This window comes from Culex pipiens, chromosome 2, assembly GCF_016801865.2.
Source record: "Culex pipiens pallens isolate TS chromosome 2, TS_CPP_V2, whole genome shotgun sequence".
Classification (NCBI taxonomy): domain Eukaryota; kingdom Metazoa; phylum Arthropoda; class Insecta; order Diptera; family Culicidae; genus Culex; species Culex pipiens.
In genome coordinates, this window is record NC_068938.1 from 101,118,769 (window position 1) to 101,141,762 (window position 22,994).

At 38.2% G+C, this 22,994-nt stretch overlaps 2 protein-coding genes across 5 annotated transcripts in view; both read right to left on the bottom strand.

The window, feature by feature from the left end:
* Window positions 1–7,925, bottom strand: part of LOC120413119 (uncharacterized) — a 64,114-nt gene extending 56,189 nt beyond the window's left edge. The window contains exons 1-2 of one of the 4 annotated variants that reach the window (XM_039573829.2): window positions 7,751–7,925; window positions 6,817–7,217 (exon numbers count right to left, since the gene is read on the bottom strand). The gene's annotated coding sequence lies outside the window, so the exon portion shown is untranslated. Of the gene's footprint in view, window positions 1–6,816; window positions 7,281–7,750 lie in introns of all 4 variants that reach the window. The other 3 variants (XM_052708870.1, XM_039573828.2, XM_052708871.1) reach the window with 3 other exon arrangements.
* Window positions 7,926–13,699: 5,774 nt separating this feature from the next.
* On the bottom strand, window positions 13,700–17,288 carry LOC120413127 (uncharacterized). Its single transcript, XM_039573832.2, has 5 exons — window positions 16,985–17,288; window positions 16,796–16,911; window positions 16,190–16,731; window positions 14,202–14,454; window positions 13,700–14,145 (listed from the first exon to the last, which is right to left on the bottom strand). The coding sequence occupies exons 1-5, from the start codon at window positions 17,026–17,028 to the stop codon at window positions 13,973–13,975; spliced, it is 1,128 nt and encodes a 375-aa protein (XP_039429766.1). The 5' UTR covers window positions 17,029–17,288; the 3' UTR covers window positions 13,700–13,972.
* Between the last annotated feature and the right edge of the window lie 5,706 nt (window positions 17,289–22,994).

The following is a 22,994-nucleotide window of genomic DNA, read 5'->3' on the forward strand; positions in this document are numbered from 1 at the left end:
AGGTGGTGTAAATTTGTAAATGAAGAATTTAGAGTTTCAAAAATGTTTATGTATTGAAGATTGCAATAGTTTTGATTGTTCACCGATTCATTTGTGAACATATCGCTGGTAAAAGCTACAAAAATTATCAGCTTATAGAGTTTATGATAGAGAAAACAACAAATCAAAATCATACCGATTTTCAATATTACTCCATGGTACGGTAGTCGAAATGACAGTTGAAACGGTTTGTTGTAACAACAGTTTGCAGAAACAAGCGTACTTTTTTTATAAGCTTCGTCGTTGATTGAAATTCTAATAAGAAACGTTTGTTTACATGTAAGTTAGTCGACGGTTAGATAGCTGTTTTCAATCTAACTTTCCTTTCCAGTGTGGGCTTTGATTTGACAGCACAGCCCTAAACCACGCCCCCTTTTTTCGTTGGATCTCTTGTTAGATGGCACAGTGTTTTCAAATACATTTGTACAACTTACTCTGATAACTTGCATCTTTTTCTGGCAAGTTATACAACAACAAAAAGTGCGCTTTTTCCAGTTCACAGGAGTTGTAGAACAAGTTGTGGTAACGCGGCGGATTGGTTATACAACCAGTTAGGAAATACGTTTATCTGACAAAGTGTGTTGCTTGGGTAAGTTTATAAGCTTTTTAAGAAAATACATATAAATTTTAGGTAAAATTGTAAAAATGTCGGAATTTTGCCTGAAATTTGTTTAAACTAGTTTTGTTTATAAAATTATCGATTTATATTGCATTTTATACTGAATTCGAAGCACGAATCACAAGTTTTCACATTTTACATGAAACTTATTCAACTGAAATTGCCTATAAATTCGGAGATTTTTTTAATTGTTTTTCAAAAACACATATTATTTATTATTTACAGACTTATTTAACCTTCCCCTAGTAGAAAATTGTCCAAAGAATCCGAAAATGCATTCCGTTTTCCAATACAAAATCATGTTTATTGAGAAAATCATGACACTTTGAGAAGTTTAAAATAATAACTTTCATCAACATAGTTAACTAACTTTTTAAACTTTTCAAAATTTTACGAAAAGTTCTTCTTGAGATACTTTGAACTCTTCTCTACCACAGTCAGTTTGATTCTAAACCGTTCCTTAAGTATTTTAATTGTACTCTTCATTTTGCGGATAAATAGCGAACCTATCAAAGTCACCCCGTTTTACGGTACTTTTGATTTTAATAAAATAATTAAGTTTGCATTTTCCCATAGATGAACAAACGAATGAAATAACAACAATAACTTCTAAATAAAAATAATATTGCTCAAGAAAGCAACTGAGAAAAGGTGCAAAGCCACTAAAATGTTGCATGCTAATAATTCACCTTGTACTCCAAAGCTTAAGACCCAACCAACCGAAGGAACCTAAACCTACATTGATTGATTTGGCTGGTTGGTGCAATTATTTATGCAAATTGAATGTGAATAATCTTGCGCAATTGCTGTTTCTTTCCCTGTCTTGTTCTGCGTTCAAACCCCCAGGTATGTAAAAGCTGTTGTAAAATTAAGCTGAAAAAAAAACTAAAACACCAACCATTAGCATTCCATTTCTCGACCTAAACTGACTATTAAACTGTACCATACTCGCAAAACCGTTGTGTTTGTGGTGTTGTATTACCACAATTACACTCCAACACTTGAGATAATTTTTCTCGACTTTAATTTCGTTGGCGAACGTCACCGTCGTCATCCTCAACAATAACAAAATTGCGAACCTGTCTCGTGTTCTTGCGCCGCGGATTCAGAGCTCAAGAAAATTGCAATTATTACTGTTGTTCTTGCACTCGTTTCGAAACATGACCTTTTGGTCAAGTTTAATTTTTTGGTGAGTCGTCTTAAAATGACGTATCAATACTAAATAGAAATACAATGACTCGTTTTCAACCGACAACAATCAAACAAGCATCATTAGAAATGCATCAAACTGCACTTGTTGTGACAAAAACGACGCGCTAAACAAACAATGGCCTCCTCGTCAAGAACAAGCGCGAATCGGTGGGAAATTTGTTCTTCTGAAACGGCGAAACAGTTGGCCAAACAACCGGGTCGTTTCGTGGTGACAATAAACCGCAACGCAAGTTGGACGGTTGACCTGGATTCATAATTACCCTGGTGGCCGGATGTTCACGCCGAGGTGTCTTCTTATCGGGGCAGGTGTAAAAACTGCACCGAGGGAAGGTGCAATCCTCTGCGAGGTCATCGTGATGAGAGACAATGGTAATTTTGGGTAATTGAAGGGTATGGTGCCATTTATGGGCAGTTGAAGTGACAGACATTGAAGGGTAATGAAATTGAATTGTCCACGCTCCATTGAGATTGTTGAGGGGTTGAGTTTTCCAAAAAAGTGTCCACGTGGTTTGTGGATGGTCCCTTCACAAAATATTTTAAAATTAAACAAAACCGAATCTAAAAAAAAGATCATTTTAAAATGCTTTTACCTTGATGTACATTATCAAAATGCAAAAAAAAATGTGTGAAATCGTTTTCGATTGCTAAATTGAATTTGTAGGCGAAGAGGGAGTAATATGCACCCCCCGAGCAAAATGCACCCCCTGCTTTTCTCGATACTTGGAAGAATTGTCCGGGAAAAATCATAGAAATTTTAAGCTTAATATTGCTAAACCATGCTGGATAAATTTGAGCTTCGTAGTATAAAATCAGGTTAAGTTACACAGAAAAAAATCATGGTAATATTACATCTGGGAAGGGGTACATCTTTTATGTCAGAAAAAATGTGTAATTTTACCTCTGAAAATATGTAATTTTACTACTTTCTGTTGTAATGTCGCTTTTTCAGTCTAAATTGAGGTAAAATTACATCATAATAGAGGCAATATTAAACCTTCCAAAAATACACCTTCCAATTTACACAATTTTTTACTGTGTATTTGCAAAACATTAAAATGTTGTGTTTTCATCTAATTTTCATTGAACTTTCATTATGATTTTTGGACAATATAAAAAGCATTTATTGATATTGTAAGTGTTGAGGTATATAGTTTTTGTCATGATCTTCATTATTCTGTAGATAGATGAGTCCAAAAACATCAAAAAATGCATTTTTAATTAAATTTTCTGCAAAAAGCGTGGTTGGGGCAAAATGCACCACTGTAAAGCTCCTTTGTAAAAACAGCGGTGTCATCTAGTGGTGAGTAGTGAAAACTGTTTTTACCCGGTGCATTTTTCCCCATGTTGTGGTGTATTTTGCCCCGTTATTGTAGTGCATATTGCCCCGCATGATTGTTTGAAATGAATCAGAAATGTTTTTAGAAATTTGATATTTTCGAACAATTTTGAGGTTTTCTAAGACTTTTTTCACATGGATGACGAAGAATAATAGTTGGTTAAGAACACCAAACAAAATTCTTCCACAGTAATGCTGTAATGGTTGAGATATCATCGGTAGGGGAGATGGAGGTAAGACGGCCACCCTAAGGGAGAAGTCTCATAAAATTTACACTACATATTATTTTGATCTCAAATCAGGTACATATTGTTCTACTAAAAGTCCATTATAGAAATGACATAAATTAGTTGGTCTAAAAACCAATTTTCAATACTTTTCAGCAATTTCAAAAAAATAATTGAAATCGGATATATATGAAACACGCGGGGTAAGACGGCCACCCATGTGCGGTAAGACGGTCAGTGCTATAAATTAACTTGATAACATTGTTAAATCCACCCAAATACCTACATGATTGACTATTTTGGTTGAAAAAAACAAGTTTCAAAGTGAAGAAAAATTTTGTTCAACAAATTTTATATTTTGGCTATGTGAATTTCATATTATTGCGACCACATTTCATGAACAATTATGAATTTTTACACGTAAATATACCCAATTTAATGAAAATTAACTGATTTATGTAAACAATATTAAATTAGCGACTTTTATTAAAAGTTTAATTAGATTTCATACTATTCAATGAATTTTGCTATATCACAGTAAGGAATATTGACGAACCAGCAGTTAACAGCATTTTGATTTTAAAAAAATGATAGTTTTATCGAAAGTATGTCAAATATGTCTTAACAGTCAAAAATCCTTCAAAAATGCAACCTTTATCAAACCAAATTTACAAATAACGGGTGGCCGTCTTACCCCCCGTGGAGGTGGCCGTCTTGCCCCCAAATTACTTATTTTATAAAACATTTTTTGCAAATACCTCAACGCATTTTTTAAACTTTTTCGAGGGACATAATCTTGGGAAAACTTCAATTTAACATGAAAAAATATTTAAAGAAAGTATTACATATGGTTACCTAACCAAAATGCTTACGTTGTAAATCTTAAAAATTACATCCATTTTCAAGTAGAAAAAATATTTGTTTATTTTGAGCTATTTTTATACTATTTCAAACAATAGGTTTGCCAAAGGTGACTCCATATGCATTTTGTAGCATGAGGAACAGTATTGCTTAACATTTTAGAAATATTCATTAGTATGCTTAATAAAACAGTGGGGTGGCCGTCTTACCCCACCTGGCCGTCTTACCCCCAGCTCCCCTAAACCTCGTTAAATAAATGTACGACCCGTGCTGAAAACATATTCTTTTTGCATTTTGTTGCATAAACTACTATTTTAAGGCCCTTGAACATACCATGAAGTTCAAAAAAATTATTATTATGATAATAATATTTATTTTAAAACATCAACTTTTTGTGATAAAAAGTCAAATGAAATATCCGGACTTGATCGTCCAATTTCCCGTCCCGGAAAAAAAATTCCCGGGAATTCCTGGGATTTCCCGAAAGAAAATATTTCCCGTAATTCAAGCGGAAGTAAACATTTTCTTAAATTTTTGGAACTATTTTTTGAAAATGCTAAGACAAAATAAAAAAAATGAACAAACTCAACATGATTTTGTTCAATTAAATGTAGTGTTTGGTTTAAACATAATTAATCAGATTATCAGAAATTATGATAACAGAATTATTTCCGATAATATTAATTGTTAAAGCAACTGGGAATAGATTTTGCTAAATGAATATTAAATTATTACAATTAGGTAATTTGTTAATAGATTCATGTTATTTCATCAAAACAATATTAACTCCTTACCTCCAAATTAAAATTGATTTCTTTTACGTTTTTGTTTACCATGATCAAATGAGATGATAATCGAATTTGTGCAAAAAGAATCAATTCAATTGGTTGAAAATACAATTTGAAGTAAAAGAATTTTTTAAAACTTCATCATCCCGGTACGAGAATCGAACTCACGACCTCTGGATTGGAATCCCAGCACGCCGCTAGTCGAAACCCATCCCCTACCGGTCAGTACTCCCAGTGAGCATATTTACTCCTTTAAGGGATCTGACTTTGCCGAGCCAGACAGGAATCGAACCCATCACCTTCCGCTTACAAGGCGAAACCCGTAACCTCACGGCCACGGAAGCTCGGCTAAAGAATTATGGAGCACTGATGCAACTACAGGTTTTAGAGAATTAAATGTGAAAAAATAGAAGACTTTTTGTGGAATTATGTTAATATATTTAAATCATGTTGCATAATAATACAAAAAAATCATTGAAAAATTACTTTCTATTGTTTGTTCTCAAAAAATGCAAAAAAAATATATTCAAAGCTTGCTTCAAATATTTGAAAACATTGGGTTGTTTGGAGTAAAACCAACACTAAAAAGCATTACCATTTGTTCAAGAGCTGAAACCAGTATTTGTCATGAAAAACATAATTTCTGCATGTTATGATTGTGGATTATGCAATTTTATGATTGTGGATTATGGATTAATTTTACTCACAGTTTTGATAAAAAATATTTCTCATCAAAAAATACCAAATGATTTTTTACATGCAGTCTAGCTGCTAATTGATCTTCACACTTATTTAAACCATTAATGTTGATGTCCTATACCAAGCCTATCCATCCATGTCCTATCCAAACCAAGATCATAACAATTTTCAATAAATTTAAAATTTCCCGGGATTTCCCGGGAAATTGGCTGAAAATTTCCCGTTTCCCGGGAAATTGGACGCTCTAATCCGGACATTTTTTCCGTGTAGCTATTTTATTCTGGAAAATCCCAATCATAACCCACAAATTTATCATGTAAATTTGGAAGCAAAATTTAATTTGCGATCGTAAATGATTTCATTTTTTAATTAGCTACACCGATTTTATTCAAGGTTAATTTATTTAGAAAATTCTAATTATAAGAAAAGCGAGTGTAATATAATTTTAATTTTAGAAGAAAGATGACTCAAAATGTTTTTTTATGTCATGCTTAAGTTCATCAACATAAAAATAAAAAGAAAAATGTGGTTTTGCTTAGTAAACATATATGAATTGTCATGGTTTCAATATTTAAATGAAAAAAGTCTTTTAAAATGCATTTTAACACCAGTCCAGCTGTTTAACCATCTTTAGTTTTCAAAATATTTAAGAGCGAGTCCACGAGCAAAGCATACCCATCTCGCATCGACCTCACCAATTTACTTGAAATTTCTGGCCAAAATATGAGCACTCTGGGTTAACGGGAAGCGGGGCAAATCGGGACACAATGTTTAACGATTCAAAAACGTCAAAAATCTTTAAAAGGCTGTATCGTAAGCAAAATTCAACTTAATTTAAAAATTCAAAATGCATTTAAAAGAGCTTAAATTTCAGGCAGATTGGTGAGTTGCCTATATATTTAGAGAAAAACACAACATTTTCACGTATTCGATTGTTTTAAGAATATTTTCGAAGATATTGAAACATTTCTTCCATTCATAAGAAAACACCACAAAACCAATAATAATTCTAAATAAATTATGAACATGTCTTACCTGTCGCCTGATTCGCATCCAAGTCTCTCGACCAGAAAGGTTCACGCCCTCCTAATCAACATTCAGCGGGCGTCGTCTTTTCGAAAATAAATGTCACTGGTAAGTCACCATTTTTTCCTTCCAGGTGTCCAACTGGTCAGGTTTCCTCTTTTCTATTTTTTTTCTCTCTAATTTATTTACCTCCTTCCCAAACACGATAAGCCACACGACCAAACAACAAACTTCAATTTCTTCACGATCGCAAGCTTGTCGATCGAAATGGCCAAGATTACGAGCCGCTCTTCTCAGCGGGCAGTTTCATCGAAAGAGTGCGAGATGATCTTCTTTCTTATCAATCGTATCGATCTGTGTGCTCCTCCTAAATCAGTGATTTCACCTCGTTCGCTCGCGCTACCGTTTCACTTGGAGTTTTTGAATTAGTAGTGTGTAAAAATAAATAACTCACTCGACCTGTTTGTGTGGGACTGTGAAAGTTTTGAGCGAAATTCGATTTATGACATATCAAATTAGGAAATTAGGAAGAAGAATGAATTTCATAATAACTGACGGAAAGAAATTTTTTAAATCTTTATCACAACAATTCTAAAAAGAAGTAGCAATATCTCGATCATTCGATTCTATTGAAAAGGCGGAGGCCACAAACTAATCTCAAAACATTGCGGAACCGAGTTGAAAGACCAAAACAGCAAGTAAAGTTCAGCGTCACTCAAACACCCACAAACACAGTCAGGATATTTGGATCAGGAACAGCAAATAACAAATGAATAATAATGAAAAGTTTGAAACGAAACACAACACACACAAACACTTTTGGCAGCAATGCAAAGTCAATATCCACGAGATGATTAATGCAATAAAGCACGACCAAGCACTCACACACACCCTTTTAAGTTCCTAAAACCACGCGGGCCACGAAACAAAAGAAACAACTCACACCAACACGCCTGAGCCAACTTTGAGAGATTTGGTTTTGCAAAAGCCGAAACTGCAACACAAGCGACGAACCTCCGCACTGGATAAACAAATCAACGAGAACGAAAAAAAAAACAAAAATCCGAAGCCCGCAAAACAAAACACGACTGGTTCGATCGAAAGGTGCCACAAGACTGAATCGCCGGCCGAAGACGGAGGCGCGATCGCGATCGTGTTTGTTCGTCGGTGATCGTGGCAAAATGGTTCGGCTCACCTGTGGAAAGCTTACGCGGGTGGCGTGGTGTTGGTGAGCCGAGTTTGGGAAGATAATGAAATGACGTTTCAATTTGGACAAAAATGGGAACGAAGATTCTGGTTTACAGAAAAAAAAAACTTATTACATTGTTTCACAACCAGGGCTTGTGTTGATCTGACATGGCAAGTAAACTTCCGTTCACCTTCCCCATGACAGCATTCAAATTAGGTCTCGTGTCGAGCTGTTGCTTGCGTGCTGAACTCTGTTTCCGTTCGTTTCAACTTCATGTGCGTTCCCTGCTCCGCGATGACAATCATAACAGGCGCGCTAAGTAAGCTTTAACGATCGATTCGATGATGAAAGCTGGCTCTGTCAAATTTAGTTCAACGATGATAATATTTTGTTGAAACATGTAAACTGTATATTTTTTTCATGGAATTCATGGAAATTGTTTTATTAGAATTATTAAAAAAGCGCAGAAAAAAATCAATTCCCGTAATCGTGAATTGTGTTCATGAATTCGAGAACCACGAAGGAATTTATTCATGAGCATTTGCACTATAAACGTGAATATATTCCTTCGTGGTTGTAATATTCATGAACACCATTTACAATTACGGGTTTGAATTTTTTTTCTGTGTGAAAGAGTATTAAATCCATAAGTTTTGGAGAAAGACACTCTTTATTTTACGAAATTGTGCATTTCTCTGCTTCTACTGAACCAAAACTGCAACTTTTTAGTGAACTTGTTCTGAAAATGCACTCACATGAAATCGTGATTTGCTAGTAACTCAGTTACTAGTACTAAACTTGCCCTAAGCAATACTTTTTGTCCCTGATCACGATTCCGCGCTTCTTTTTTCGATATCTCGTGACGGAGGTGCAGTACCACTCCTTCCATTTAAAACATTCGAAAAAATACGTGTTTGTCAATAATGTGTAGCCTGAAATAATGATGAGATGGAAATTTGGTGTCAAACCGAATTTTATGTAAAATTGGACGCCCGATTTGATGGCGTACCTGATTTTTTTTGCAAAATTCTAGAGCAGACAATTACAATTGCTTGTAACCATCACAAGTCATCGCGATTTTACGAAAAAATGAGTGCGCGTCAGACTAGTAAGAATTGATGAAAATTGGTTTGGCCATAAAAAACTTTTTGTGTTATTTTTTTTTTTAGTCTGACTAATTTTGATTTCTGAATTTTGCCATCCACTTACTCCTCGATCATTCCGGTTTGTTTTGGTTTTTTGACTACGGCCCTGTTATCGAGCGCCCTGTTTAAAAGCAGTCCAGTTGAACATCGCCCAGTTACCGAACAAGTACTGTATCCGGAATTCCCGACATAAAAGGCCACCCTGACCGCACATTCGATTGAACCAAAACTGGCACTGCCGATAGAGTTATCTAAGCCCGGTCTCACGCACACTAGCTTACCATTTGGTTTTGCTGGCGGGTACAAATTTTAACCTAAAAACCTTTTTTTTTTTTTTTTGAAATTAAATATGTCTTTATTGAACATTCTTATAATAATTACATTTCTTTTACATTCTAAGTGGTATGGCTACATGCTCTTCATCTTTGTTGTATTTTTCGTTTTATTATTAACTGATCACATTTATTTATTTGCTTCAAATTGTTTTACATTATTGCATTGAATTGAATACATTTGGGTAAAAAAAAAAAATCACTTTAACAGCTAATCCTAACCTAAAACTAAAAAAAAAATCCATTGAAATATTCAAAATCACTAGAACGAGTAAACTACGAACTGTATTTTAAGATGAATGCTCCAAGAGTTCTTACTTGTTCCTGGCGAGTTTTGCACCCACGCAGAGTTGTTGTCATCTCGATGAAAATGTTCAGAAGTTCTTGTGGTGAAAACAGGTCACTGCTGCCTTCATCCGTTGATGCTGGTTGGTTTTCCCTCGGTTGCTGACTGAAGCCTGGAGGTGTTGTATGCTCTGCAACTCTTTGCCGCTGATTCAACGGCAATGGCTGCAGATTTGGAACCACTCGAGTAGATCCTGCTCCTGGTGACGCCAAAGCAGGAAAATCCACGTCCGTGAAAGTTGGTGGTGTTTTGCGACGATTTGGTTGGTGCCTCGTCGTCGCTTGCTGCCGAATTTTTACAAACTCAGCTCGTTTTGGGCAGCTTCGATTCTTGGTAGAATGGTCGCCGCCGCAATTGAAGCATTTCGCTTCGATGTTCTCGTTGATTGTTTCGCAAGCTTGTGTTTTGTGCTCACCTCCGCAGGTTGCACAACGACTCTTGATGAAACAGTTCCTTCCACCATGTCCAAACTGCAAACAGTTTGAACATTGTGTCACGTCACGGTGCACTGGACGATAACGTTCCCAAGTCACGATGATGTTGAAAATTGCCCGAACTGCTTTCAGCTCAGACGGCGTTGTCGATCCTTTCTCGAGATGAACCAGGTACAGTTGATCACGATACTTGATGTCCTTGTTGTGCCTCGTCATCTTGAAGACTTCGATCACGTTCAACTTAAGAGTTTTGAGCTCTTCTTTCAGCACACTCACATCCATGTCGTACAGGCCTCGGAGGACCTGTTTCATGGGGCGTTTACCTGGATCGTCATGGCTGTAGTATTCAATCTTTGTGTTGTTCAGGAAATCCCGAACGTAGTTGTAATCCTTTCTGGTAGGTAGCAGAATTTTGAGTCCATCAGCACACAAGCGGATGGAAGCTCGTAAAGCATCAGATTTGATAAACCCGGTCAGCCGCGTTCGCACCGAATCCAATGACGATGTTTTCACAAAAATGGGTGCCACCTTTTCCGTCGTTCAAATTCTTCCTTCTCGCTCACGTCCACAGGGAGGGTAGCGAACTGGTTTCCAGACAATTTTTGAGCGTCCTTGCTCAAACTGCCTGGCTTTGCAGGTAACGCTTCGGCATTCTTTAGCTTCTTCAAATCTGCCGATCCTGCTGGTGAGGACCGCCTCTTTTTCTTGCCCTGAGGCATTTTTGCACTTTTTAAGCACTTTTCAGGAGCTAAAATCCAGGAGTACCTCACTGAATGATGGTCCACAAAGGAATGAACCTAAAAACCTTTCGTGTACGTACACGCAATACATGCGCACGTAGATAACTCTATAGAGCTTTATGACGTTTCGCGTACGCACACTAGCGCACCATTTGATTTTGCTGCCTGACAAAATTTAACCTCACTTTATTTTCGTGTACGTACACGCAATACATACGCACGTAGATTGCTCTATAGCGGCACTCATGGTACGTTCGTTTGAAAAGCCGGTGCGGCACTGAGTGCCGCACTCCTCGGTGCCAGTTTTGGTTCAAACAAGCGTCATTTGTTAAGGCTAGTATGCAGATCGGAAGGAAAGGGGTCAAGAAACAGCTTTACGAACAGCAGAACAAAGGAGAGGGAGCGATTTCTTGGGGCTTTTCTTCACCCTCTCTGACTTGCTTGCGCTGCCGCTGCTACCCATTTGATTTTTTTCTTGACCGGTTCCTTCCGAAGAGCGTATACCGCTTTAGTGTGCGTGGAACTCGCATAAAACTGAAAAAAATATCGAGTGCGGCACTAGAGTTTCAGTTCCAAGATGGCGGCGATACTCGTGCAGAACTAGCGCGAGCTTCTTAAAAAAAACACTTTGACAGCTCTGAGTGCGGCACTCAGTAAGAAACTAAGCCTCAAACGAACCGGCCCTTCAAACGAACGAACCATTAGACCAGGCCTGTCCAACGTCCGGCCCGCGGGCCGTATCCGGCCCTTGAAGCCATTTCATCCGGCCCGCGAAAGCTCTTCTAAAAATTTCAAAGGCTGTTCATGAAATATTCAAATAAATAAATTGAGTGTCTAAATTTTGAAAAAAAGTTTTAGATCAAATTATCAAATACTTTAACAAAAATTTAATCAAGAAATTGAACTTTAAAAAATGCAACGAGCAATAAATTTGAATGTTGTTCTTTAATTAAATGTTATTAGTGTATTTAAGAGCAATCGACAAAAACAATTACCATATAACTTTAAACAAAACAAAAAAAATCAAATATACACATTTTTGAAAGTTATCTATGATTTCTTTCTTAAACTTAAAATATATGAATCTAATTTGCAAAACTAGTTTATCTAATCAAAAATAATTTTACGAAAACAATGAGTGAGTCGTGTGGTGTTCGTGGGAGAGATCGGTGGGCGAAGAGACGCGCGCGATTTCGCAAAAAAAAAAGAGCTAGAAGATTCTGGAATTCATTGAAAAAGGTGTCGCGTCGTGACCTTGGAAGTTCTGTCTTAAGTTGTGTGGAGTTCGTGGGGGAGATTGGTGGGCGAATCGACGCGCGAGAATCCGCGAGATAGTAGTGGAAGTTTTTTTTAATTTATTGATAGAAGGCTTCGCGTCGTCGCAAAGGTTGAATTTCTGTAATTGAGCCGGTTGTTCGCGGTCCGGAATGGACACATTCGTGTTGAAGTTTGTTGCAAAGAAGTCGTGCGCGATGAATTTAATGAAATCGATTGAAACAGTTCGGTGTATCAGCACTATTTGAGGTTTACATGATAATGAATAATACGTTACCTAACATTTCATTTCGTTTGAAAGCCCTTCCCATAGCATCGTTGCTCGGATGGCACGCCGACGGTAAGAAGTAAATAATACGGAATTGAGTGTATAATTAAGTCTTTCTCATAGCGCCGAAGCTCAGAAGGCAACGATTATGTTTCATATCTGGTCATATCATCTACCAATAATGAATCCGAATCTATTTAAAATTGTACGTCACCAAATAATACGTTAATTCATATTTCATTTAGATTTGAAAGCCCATCCCAAAGCATCGTTGCTCGGATGGCACGCCGGCGGTAAAAAGTAAAAAAAATACGCGAATGATAAGTCCTTCTTATAGCTTCGTAACTCGGAAGACAACGATTATGTTTCACTTTCTGGTCATATCATCTACCAAGATGAATCCTGACCTTCCCTTTCCTTCCCCTACTAACACAATTCCCCCACTTCCCGTGATGCTTGAAGGAGATGCTGTGGATTCAACGGTCTCATGCGGTGTCAACAGGTATAGAGCGACAAACTCTGTGTCTGATGAGCCTGCAACTTCAACTATCGGACAAACATTCCTACCTTTGTTGAACTGCATCTCCTTGGGGGGGCGCCGGTATTGACTTAAAGCAGAGATCTTCAGGGGTTATACAGTGAGGATGATAAGCTCCCACTACTCATCTGTTGGTTCATTGTGTAACTTCAGCTAATCCGTCAATAACGGAGTAGCAGCTCATTGGCAGTCAACCATGCTCATGCGCATGCTCATGCTCAAAAATAATTTTACGAAAACAATATTTGTTTACTTTTATCAAACATTAGTTCCGGCTCGCCACTACTTCAGAAAAAGCAGATCTGGCCCGCAGGGCCAAAAGGTTGGGCACCCCTGCAGTTCGACATCTGACGGCACATGTCCTAATTTATTTTTATTTGGTCCTCTTCGGTACCGAGACCTGGTTAGGATTGGGGATCAAATACATTAAATAACAAAAATGAATTCTCTACGGCTGAAGTTAACCCACACCGAACTTTCGGGACATGGTGCCGACCACCCTTTCCTGGTCCGAGCGGGTCTTGCAACTCCACAACCACGCGGTGAACTCGTAGAACATCTTCCACAGCTCCCCGAGGTTTCCCAAGTATCCCGATTTTTTTTCCAGAATGAAAAGACAATTGAATCTGGAGCTTCAATGATAAATGGTATATTTCCGAATATTTAATACTTAAGTCGATTATGTTTAGTATAAAAAATCACTATTCTTGATATTACACATCGCACCCTCGGATAGATCGAGAGGGCAATCAAAGCTAAACAACATTTCAAATCCGCTTCACAAAACCTTCCTAGTGCTGTAATATCAAATTGGTAGAAAGTTGACCACCCTAAGAAGAAGATAAATACAATTCGTAACACAACTTCACAAAAATGTTATTCTACAGCCGAGCATTCCTCAAAGTGGTAGCTTCGTTCGTCGCTTTGAGCAAACACAAATAGTCTTGATAATTTTCACCAGCAGGACAAGTGTTAGGTAGATCACCGGCAAGGATGCCACCACGATGTACGAGATCAGCTGGTGAAATCGGTTCGTTGTCCAGAGCACCGTGTACTTTAGGGTGGTTCCGTCTGAAAGAATTCTTAGTTTTATTTTAAGTTTCAACAAAGTTTACAAAAATACTCACCAATCACAGCAAATCCATAGCCAATGTCCGGAACGCCCATCCGGTACGAACACGTCGGAACGATAATCTCCAGCAGCTCCTGCGTGTCCTGGTGGTAGTGCAGATCAAAGTTGTGCACCTTGTAAGCCGTCTTTTTGTCGTCGCTCAGTGGTTTGTACGTGGCCGCCCGCAGATGCTTCCGGTGAATGCGGACGTACCGCGAGTGGTGCAAGTGGCCGGAGAATATCACGTTCGGTTTGAGCTTTCCGATTGCCTGTGAGAAAGAAGATATGAAATAATAAACAGAATAACATTTTATAATATATAATCATGTCAACTGAGTACACCTTTGGACTTGGCCTTCACCGATTTTAACCAAACTTCGAGAGAACGTTCATCCATCTATAGTTATCATCAATCACAATTTTGGTGCCGATTGGATCATCCCTTTACTTTGGTACTGCCCCTTTTTGATGATTTTCTTTAAAAACTTGTTTTCCAATCACTCGAAACTTTGCAACTTCTTCTGATTGCAATTTAAAAGAAATTGCCCAAGAAATGACTGTTGATCGCCAAAGTGCTGATATGCCAAAAGTAGGAGAACGATAGCCTCATTCACTCACTTCCACACCAATCGCTACTGAATACTCTCTCTTTTGCTCTCCTTCTCACTCGAATCGCCTAGTACAGCGAATGGCTCTGAGACGCTGCAGCTTGCGCTATGTAGCTCAAAGCTGACTCAAAAAAGTATGCGATCGGCTTTGTTTTGATCATTAATTAAATTGCTTGAAATCAATGATATCATCATTATTTTGCCATTTTTTTTAATCACCCAAGGTCTTTAAAATTTAAGGTTGAAAAACTTATAGGTATTTTTGTGGTGCTGCCACATCTCGTTTTTGGCCAAAACTGTTTTAAATTGATTCCTAACTTGTTTTTGCATCTTGTTGCTCGATTGGATCCCGGATTTGACAGTTCGTTTTGAACCCTGAGAGTAACATTTCGCCTCTCCATATAGACTCTCTAGATAACACAACATCAAAAGCACATTTGACAGCACAACATTCGTGGTGGAAATCATCATGCCGATTATAAATTAACGGCAAAATGTGGTAGTGCAGGCCAACTGAGCGCCACGCTTGTATTTTCCTAGATTCTCTCCTCTCTGAAAATATTCGTTTCGTGACTCGGGTCGACAGACGGAGTAGACAAATAAATTTACGAAGTAACCTATTTGTATCGCTGTGAGAAGCGATTGACCAAGTCGCTAGCAGCTAGCGAGTCGTGATCGCTCACGATTGGTTGAAGCGTTCAACCGGCAAAGATTCGTTCGGCGATGTGTAAGTGATTTCTGATCTTTAAAATGGACCCTTGTTTTTCACCCGTGCCCTCTTGGATTTCTTCCACGCGAATTGCAAATGGGATAATCTTCTTCTTGAAAATCCAAATTCAAAATTGTTCAAAAATCCCAGCCTTTTTTTGATGGTTTAATTCGAAAAAAACAATTCAATGAAAACTTAAAAATATAAAATTATAGTTCTGCATCATGTTATTTTTCTCTCCGTAACGTTCTGTAAGAATTCCGCTTATTGGACACACTCCAATCGACAGAATTAGGTTCCATTCTTAAAAACCAGGAGCATCCATGGAATTAAAGAACACAGAGAGATTCAATGGAGGCGCTTGGTTTCTTTGAATGTTTGCTGTGTTTAGTGCTTGCCAGATGTACAATAAAATTTATTTTTTTGTTTTGATTACGATTGATATTTGATTAATACTGAATGAATTTTCTACGATCTTCAAATAAAATTGACAGTAGACATGAATTGAACCCTCCAAATAATTTCGACACCATTCCTTATCGGTCAGTTAATCCCACGATTAGATAAATCAAACTTCCAACACTTCACTGTTCCTCTCCACAGAACGTCAACTGTGATAACAAAACGCCTGCAACACAGTTGCGGAACATCTGTCGAATTCCTAACATAATCGTTTACAACACTCACCTCGTACGTAAACGTGCTCGCCGCACTCAACACCGGCATGTGACTGAGAAAAATCCGGATGTACCGATCCGAAACGTCCACCCCGGTGTCGTCCACCATCCTCGGATCGTGCAGCGGCCGTTCGTGCGTAATCTTGTTGATGTTGTAGATGGTCACATTGTCGTTCACGATCCACGCCGGTTTCTCGCTGAAATACTGCCGAAATCGTCGCACCACCGATTCCTTGACCTCTTCGCCGGCTTCCCCACCGATGTCGTTATCCCCAGGGATGTAGATTGTCTTTGCCGTTGGGTGCGTCGGGAAGATGGACCCAAAGCGTTCGTAGTACTCTTTGAAGTTCAGCTCGTTCGAGGTGTTGCCCTCGTCCATGAGGTCCCCGAGGAAGCAGATTACGTCCGGTCGGACGTGGTCGACCACTTCCCGGTAGTACCAAGCTAGGTAGCGATCGGAGTCATAGTTGGCTAGTCCGCGATACAGCCGCCGACCGGTGTTCTCACCCAGGATTTGCGGATCTCCAACGAGAAGTATCCGGAGACAGTTTGCTAAAAGAATCGAGTTTGGCCTTAGTGTTGTCTCCAGTCATTTACGTAACGTGGCACAGCTTACCATCCTTGCAGTTGATGCTTGACCATTTGAACTTTTGCAGCACGTAGATGAACACCTCGTTGTACAGTATGAGAATGATAAGTACGATGCAGTAGATTCGCCACACCGGGTGCAACCTGGAATGATTAGCCATGGTTAAAAGAGCTAAGTCAAACCCATCGACCTGCTACGATGACCACGACCACCTACCGCATGAACCGCTTTCTCATTCTGGTAAGCGAAATTCGGGCCATTTTTCGTAGCTGAAACCTCGCAGCTCTAAACTCATATTTCACAATCGATTCGCTAGAAATCGAATTTCGATCAGCAGACGCGAAAGGTCAGTCGTTCGTGGCTTCCGTTACATAGCTCTCCGTCCACGACGCGTTCCGCGCGATATAAGTACACCGCACTTAGCACACCACCTAAGTCGGCTGACCCGACCACCCCAAAAAATTGTAAATAAACAAGACCGATGACAATCAATGCACTGACCGACTGACTGAACCGTGGCTGGTTGACGACCAAGACCGTCAAGAGAAGGGGAGTGCTGCAGCTGATTACCAAGACATGCGCACGTGGTGACTTTGTGTTGGACGGTGTACAACGAACGATGAGGGGGATTTATGCTACCGCACGGCAGTAAAACGACTCGTGGAGGTATGCTTATGCTGCGGGAGCTGATTGTGAGCTACCTACAGCCGTCAATGAGAGTTGTGATATAACCAATACTAAGCCAGAAAAGTGAGTGAACAATGTTTAGAATGGCAGGTAAAAATCTCGCAATATTGTATAAATAAATTAAAATTCACGTGTTAGGATATGAGAAAACTATATTCGATAACATCATACACAGCATCGATTACAATCTGCCTTCTTCTACACTGGTACACCTATCCATGTAATCCTATTAGGCCAGTGTCTCCGTTGAAAATCGCTGATATACAGTTTCATGGAGGCGCAAGGTATTTTAGAGGTTTAAAGCGTCATCCAAATTGCTGTGGATCTTCTTGATTAATTTACAGTCGACTCTCTGGCTGTCGATCTTCTCGATATCAATATTGCTCCATCTACCGATGAATTCTTCAGTCCCTTCAATCTGCATACTCCAATTCTCTTCATTCCTCGATATTTTCTATTACTTGAAGGATCTCTTCCTCGACGGTCCCTTGGATTCTGTTTGATTTTAAAATTTCATCCGGTTGTCAATAATTTCACTTTCTCATGGCTTGCATAGACATTTTTCTTCGCGAAACGAAGCTTTGAAGGGCGTTTGACATAAGTTTGTTTTTGTTTGCTGGGCGTTGCCATGATTCTCTCCCATAGCTGGGTATCAAGAAAAAAAATTTCAATCGAGTCTTCCTTTTGCATCGTTCTGTAAACTGATGATTCTCTTCCTCGACGGTCCCTTGGATATTGACAACCAGAGAGTCGGTATTTGTTCAAAACTAAGGCTTGCGATGGGCAATGCGCATGCGCATTGCGATGGGCAAAAACAAAAAACTTTTTTGAAAATTTTATGTTTAAGAGCATGCAACAATTCACAAAAATCAATATAAATAATCTTCTCAAAAATCACTAAAATATGAAACTCAGAAACAATATCAATCTCTTTTTCAATCTCTTTTTTATTTTATTTTTAAAGAAAAGCTCAGGTTTAAAATAATTCTATATATTACGGAGTTTCTGATTACAAAACACTTAGATTTTTCAAATAACTTTGCATGTTTGAGAAAAAGCAAAAATCAAAAAAAGAATTGTGGATAAGTAAGGACCTTCTCATGTTCAACAGAAAGGGAAAAACATTTAAATCTCTTTTTTATTTTGATATTAGTTTGGTTCCTGATCACGTATGCGAGGTTCGTTTTTCAATACAGTCGACTCTCTGGCTGTCGATCTTCTCGATATCAATAATTCTCCATCTATCGATGAATTCTTCAGTCCCTTCAATCTGCATACTTCAATTATCTTCATTCTTCGATATTTTCCCTTGCTTGAAGGATCTCTTCCTCGACGGTCCCTTGGATTCTGTTTGCTTTAAAAATCTCTTCCGGTTGTCAATAATTTCATTTTCTCATGGCTTGCATAGACATTTTTCTTGGCAAAACGAAGCTTTGAAGGGTGTTTGACATAAGTTTGTTTTTGTTTGATGGACGTTACCATGATTCTCTCCCATAGCTGGGTATCAAGAAAAAAATATTTTCAATCGAGTCTTCATTTTGCATCGTTCTGTAAACTGATGATTCTCTTCCTCGACGGTCCCTTGGATATTGACAACCAGAGAGTCGACTGTATCTCGTGACGGAGGAGCGGTACGACCCCATTCATTTTTAAACATGTTGATGATTTGGAATTTTGATGTCAAAGCAATTTTTATGTAAAATTAGACGACCATCGATGACGTTTTCAGAATTTCGAAAAAACGTCTTTTCATCAAAAAAATACAAAAAATAGCTTGAAAAATTTTGCCATGTTTCTTTACTTGACATTTTTTTCGAATCTGCAATAGCTCAGAAGGGTCATCGCAAAATATCGCAATTCAGCGAAAAAAAGATTTGAAAAAGTGGTTCGTCGTGGTCCTCGTTGATCATGGCCGTTCAAGGCAGCCCACGACAGACAAGATCGAAAGTGTCCGGGGCAACTGCATGCTATGTGAGTAACTGTTAGCGGAGAATTACCCAATAAAACAAATTATCCAAAAATGTTACAAAATATTAGGATGTAACAAAAATGACTTTTTGGCGGGCATTCAGGGGTTTGTTCCGGTGGGCATACTGAGCCTAAATCCCAAATATGAGCTTGATTGGACGTAACAGGAGCTGGCGCTCCGCCCTTCAATTTTAAATGGGATTTAACCCGTAAAAAAAGATTTTTTCAAAAATGTCACTTTTTGAGGCATTTTGGCCACCAATGCGTTTACCAAAAACATCACTGGCGTATAGGCCAGATCCTTGCGCATCTTTTGGTATATATAACATTGAAGTTTGGAGCATCCTGGTGCTCGGTACAGACCTTCAAAGTTTGGCATATTTTCGAAAAATCGGTCCCAGCAAAATCAAATGGCGTCTCGGGCGTCGCGAGGTGCGACGCATATCTTTTTTGCCGGGGCCGATTTTTCGAAAAAATGCCAAACTTTGAAGGTCTGTACCGAGCACCAGGATGCTCCAAACTTCAATGTTATATATACCAAAAGATGCGCAAGGATCTAGCCTACACGCCAGTGATGTTTTTGGTAAACGCATTGGTGGCCAATATGCCTCAAAAAGTGACATTTTTGAAAAAATCTTTTTTTACGGGTTAAATCCCATTTAAAATTGAAGGGCGGAGCGCCAGCTCCTGTTACGTCCAATCAAGCTCATATTTGGGATTTAGGCTCAGTATGCCCACCTGAACAAACCCCTGAATGCCCGCCAAAAAGTCATTTTTGTTACACTCTAACAAAATATACTTCCATCAATCATTCCTAACTAATTATATTTCCAGTAGAAAAAAAATAATTTTCATTCAATTTGACACCTACACTAGGGTGGGTACGTTTTTCAAAAAGTTCTCGGATCAAGTTTTAGTATGTTTCCCCTTGTAGGGCATGCCCATAGGGACTTTCATGCCAAATATCAGCTCATTTGATTGTAAACTGGCTGCGCGCATCAGGGTAAAAGTTTACATGGAAATTACTTTGGGAAATTGGAACTTTTTGTTCAAACGCTCCTACAGGTCTGGGAAAATCACGCGCCAACTTCTGGTATGGTCCGGCCTATGGGGAATGGTCTGGAGAACACTTTTCCCGTAGAGAGCATATGGATTCGTTGTCCCTAGAGCTGGCGCATCGGCAAACAATCCGATGTCTCCGGAATCAACGGTTTTCCCTCAAAAAGCATCACATTTTCCTTAGCATGCTATGAAAGCTTGATGAACACCGCGACAAGGCAATGCTGTTGAGTGATTAATTTTGATTTTTCTCGACCTAGTAAAACTGACTACGTCAATCAGTCAATTCAAGCACGGAATGATTAATTAATGTTAAGATTTACACACTCAAAAAAATCAAATTCCAGGCTACAATTGATATAAAAAATACAATTTCAGCAATTAAAAAAAATTTAAAAAATAATAATTTATGAATTACCCTTATGTACTAAGATTTCATTTCATGAAAAAATAATTATATTTTTGAATTCAGCTGCCCAAAATTACCGTAATAGGGGAAATCTACCCTTTCCAATCAAACACCTATCTTCGTCATATGGAGAGTTTGATGCTCGATTAAAGCTCCAAAAATACTATTTGGGCTATAAACTTACCAGCAACAGCACCGCCTCGAGTAAGCACTCAAATGTATGCCACTTACTGGCCAAAAAGATCACATTTAATGCACTTTTGATCATAATTTGTATTTTGCGAGACCACTTCTCATCATTTTGTTGGCACACACAGTGACACACACGAGAATCCCTCAAACGCTTAATGAATATCGCCAAAATTAACTTTTCACTTTCGCTTACTTTTTCACGGCGCTTAAGATATGAAATTGCTTCCAACTACCGGCAACATGTTCTTTTGATCATTAGTAAGGCACTCACTTGAAGAATAATCCCGAAAAATGTAATAAATTAGCAAGCGCCATCAAAAAAACAAACGCGCCAAGTCGTTTGACGTTTCAATTTTCACTTTGCATTCCAATCGGAGGCTGAAGAAAACCGAGCGAGAGACGAAGGCAAAAAAGAACAAAGGCTGGCCGTCAACACCACCAGCAGCACAGCCAGCGATGCCAGGAAACTTTCCCTATAAATGCCACTTTTCGTGAGTGTTCGTTTGAACTGTCAGCGCAAATGGCAACACTCGACAGAGTGTTGGAAGAAAAAAGAACTAAGCCGATATAAGAAAAATGGGCGTGGCCCAATGCATTCGCCTCGATTAGAATACCCTTGGGATTTTTTTTTTTTGTTAAATGCTTGGTAAACAAAAACTTGCTCTACTCGTTGGTGTACTTGGTTTTAGTAAAATTCAAGGGAGACTCTAGATTATCCAGCATCATTCAAACACGACCGCTTATTAGGATTAAAATGGGTAGATTTCCCCTATGACATATTTGGTAGGATACCTATATTTTTTTAATTTTGTTATTCACTGAGCATCGGTGGACAAGTTCAGAAATTGTAGGGTATATGACCCTATTTTGGACCTAGTACCTATTTTGGACCTATTTTTATTAATCGAGGTAGTTCAGGCTTTTAAAGTACGAATTCACTGAATCCAACCAACAGAAAGTGTAGGCAGGATCGTTTTGTATCTTACCTCTTCCAAAAATGTTAACATTTTTGATTATTTCCGCTTTTTCAGCCACTTTTTCCAACGCCATTCGAACTTCCTTTCATTTTCCTAGCACATCGATTAGGTCCAAAAATTCCGGCCTCGTTGCTTATCAGATTTGGCTCGCGACACCTTGATGATTTTATCTGTTTTGCACTGACACCAAGCAATTTCGTCCGGTTTCCGAGCAATGTAACTGTTGTTTATTTAATTCTTTCTTGTTTTCCGTCACTAAACAATTGAAATAACTATTCTATTATAGAAAAAAACTCATTTCAAAATATTTTTTCAAATCAGCCGCGTTGGATCAGTTTTTGGAGCTACTTTGCCGTCGGTTCAAGGCTATCACCAACACATGCATAACAAGGTGTTGCCAGTTTTGTTTATCAATTTATTTCTATATTTCATTGAAATTGATTAAATTTTTTAAATTTAATTTTTTGAATTGAATTTCTTTACTGTAATTATTTGAATGAAATCCAAGCTTTTAAAAGCAAATGATTAACAGAAACAATGAAAATATGTTTTTAAACGATAAAAATGCAAATTGATGCTAGAGATTTAGATGATTGTTAGGACCGATTACAAAGTATCCCAAAATTTAAACTGATGTTGATTTATTTTTGTCTAAACATCATTATCACCAATTTAGCCGCATATATTTTTAATTTTTGCTTCAAAAAATGCAAACTGGCTACCCTGTTGGAATTGAAGGGGAAACGATTGAAAAACCTAAAGGGTCTAGTTCATTAAATCGTCAGCTGTCACCGTGACAGGAGCTGTCAACATCGCTTACGAGTGGTTTTTGAAAAAGTCGTATGAATTAAATTTAAAAAAATCTTGAGTTAGTTTTAAAAAGATCCTAAGCGCTAGTTGTAAACAAATCAATTTTTCGATTAGTTCTCGATCA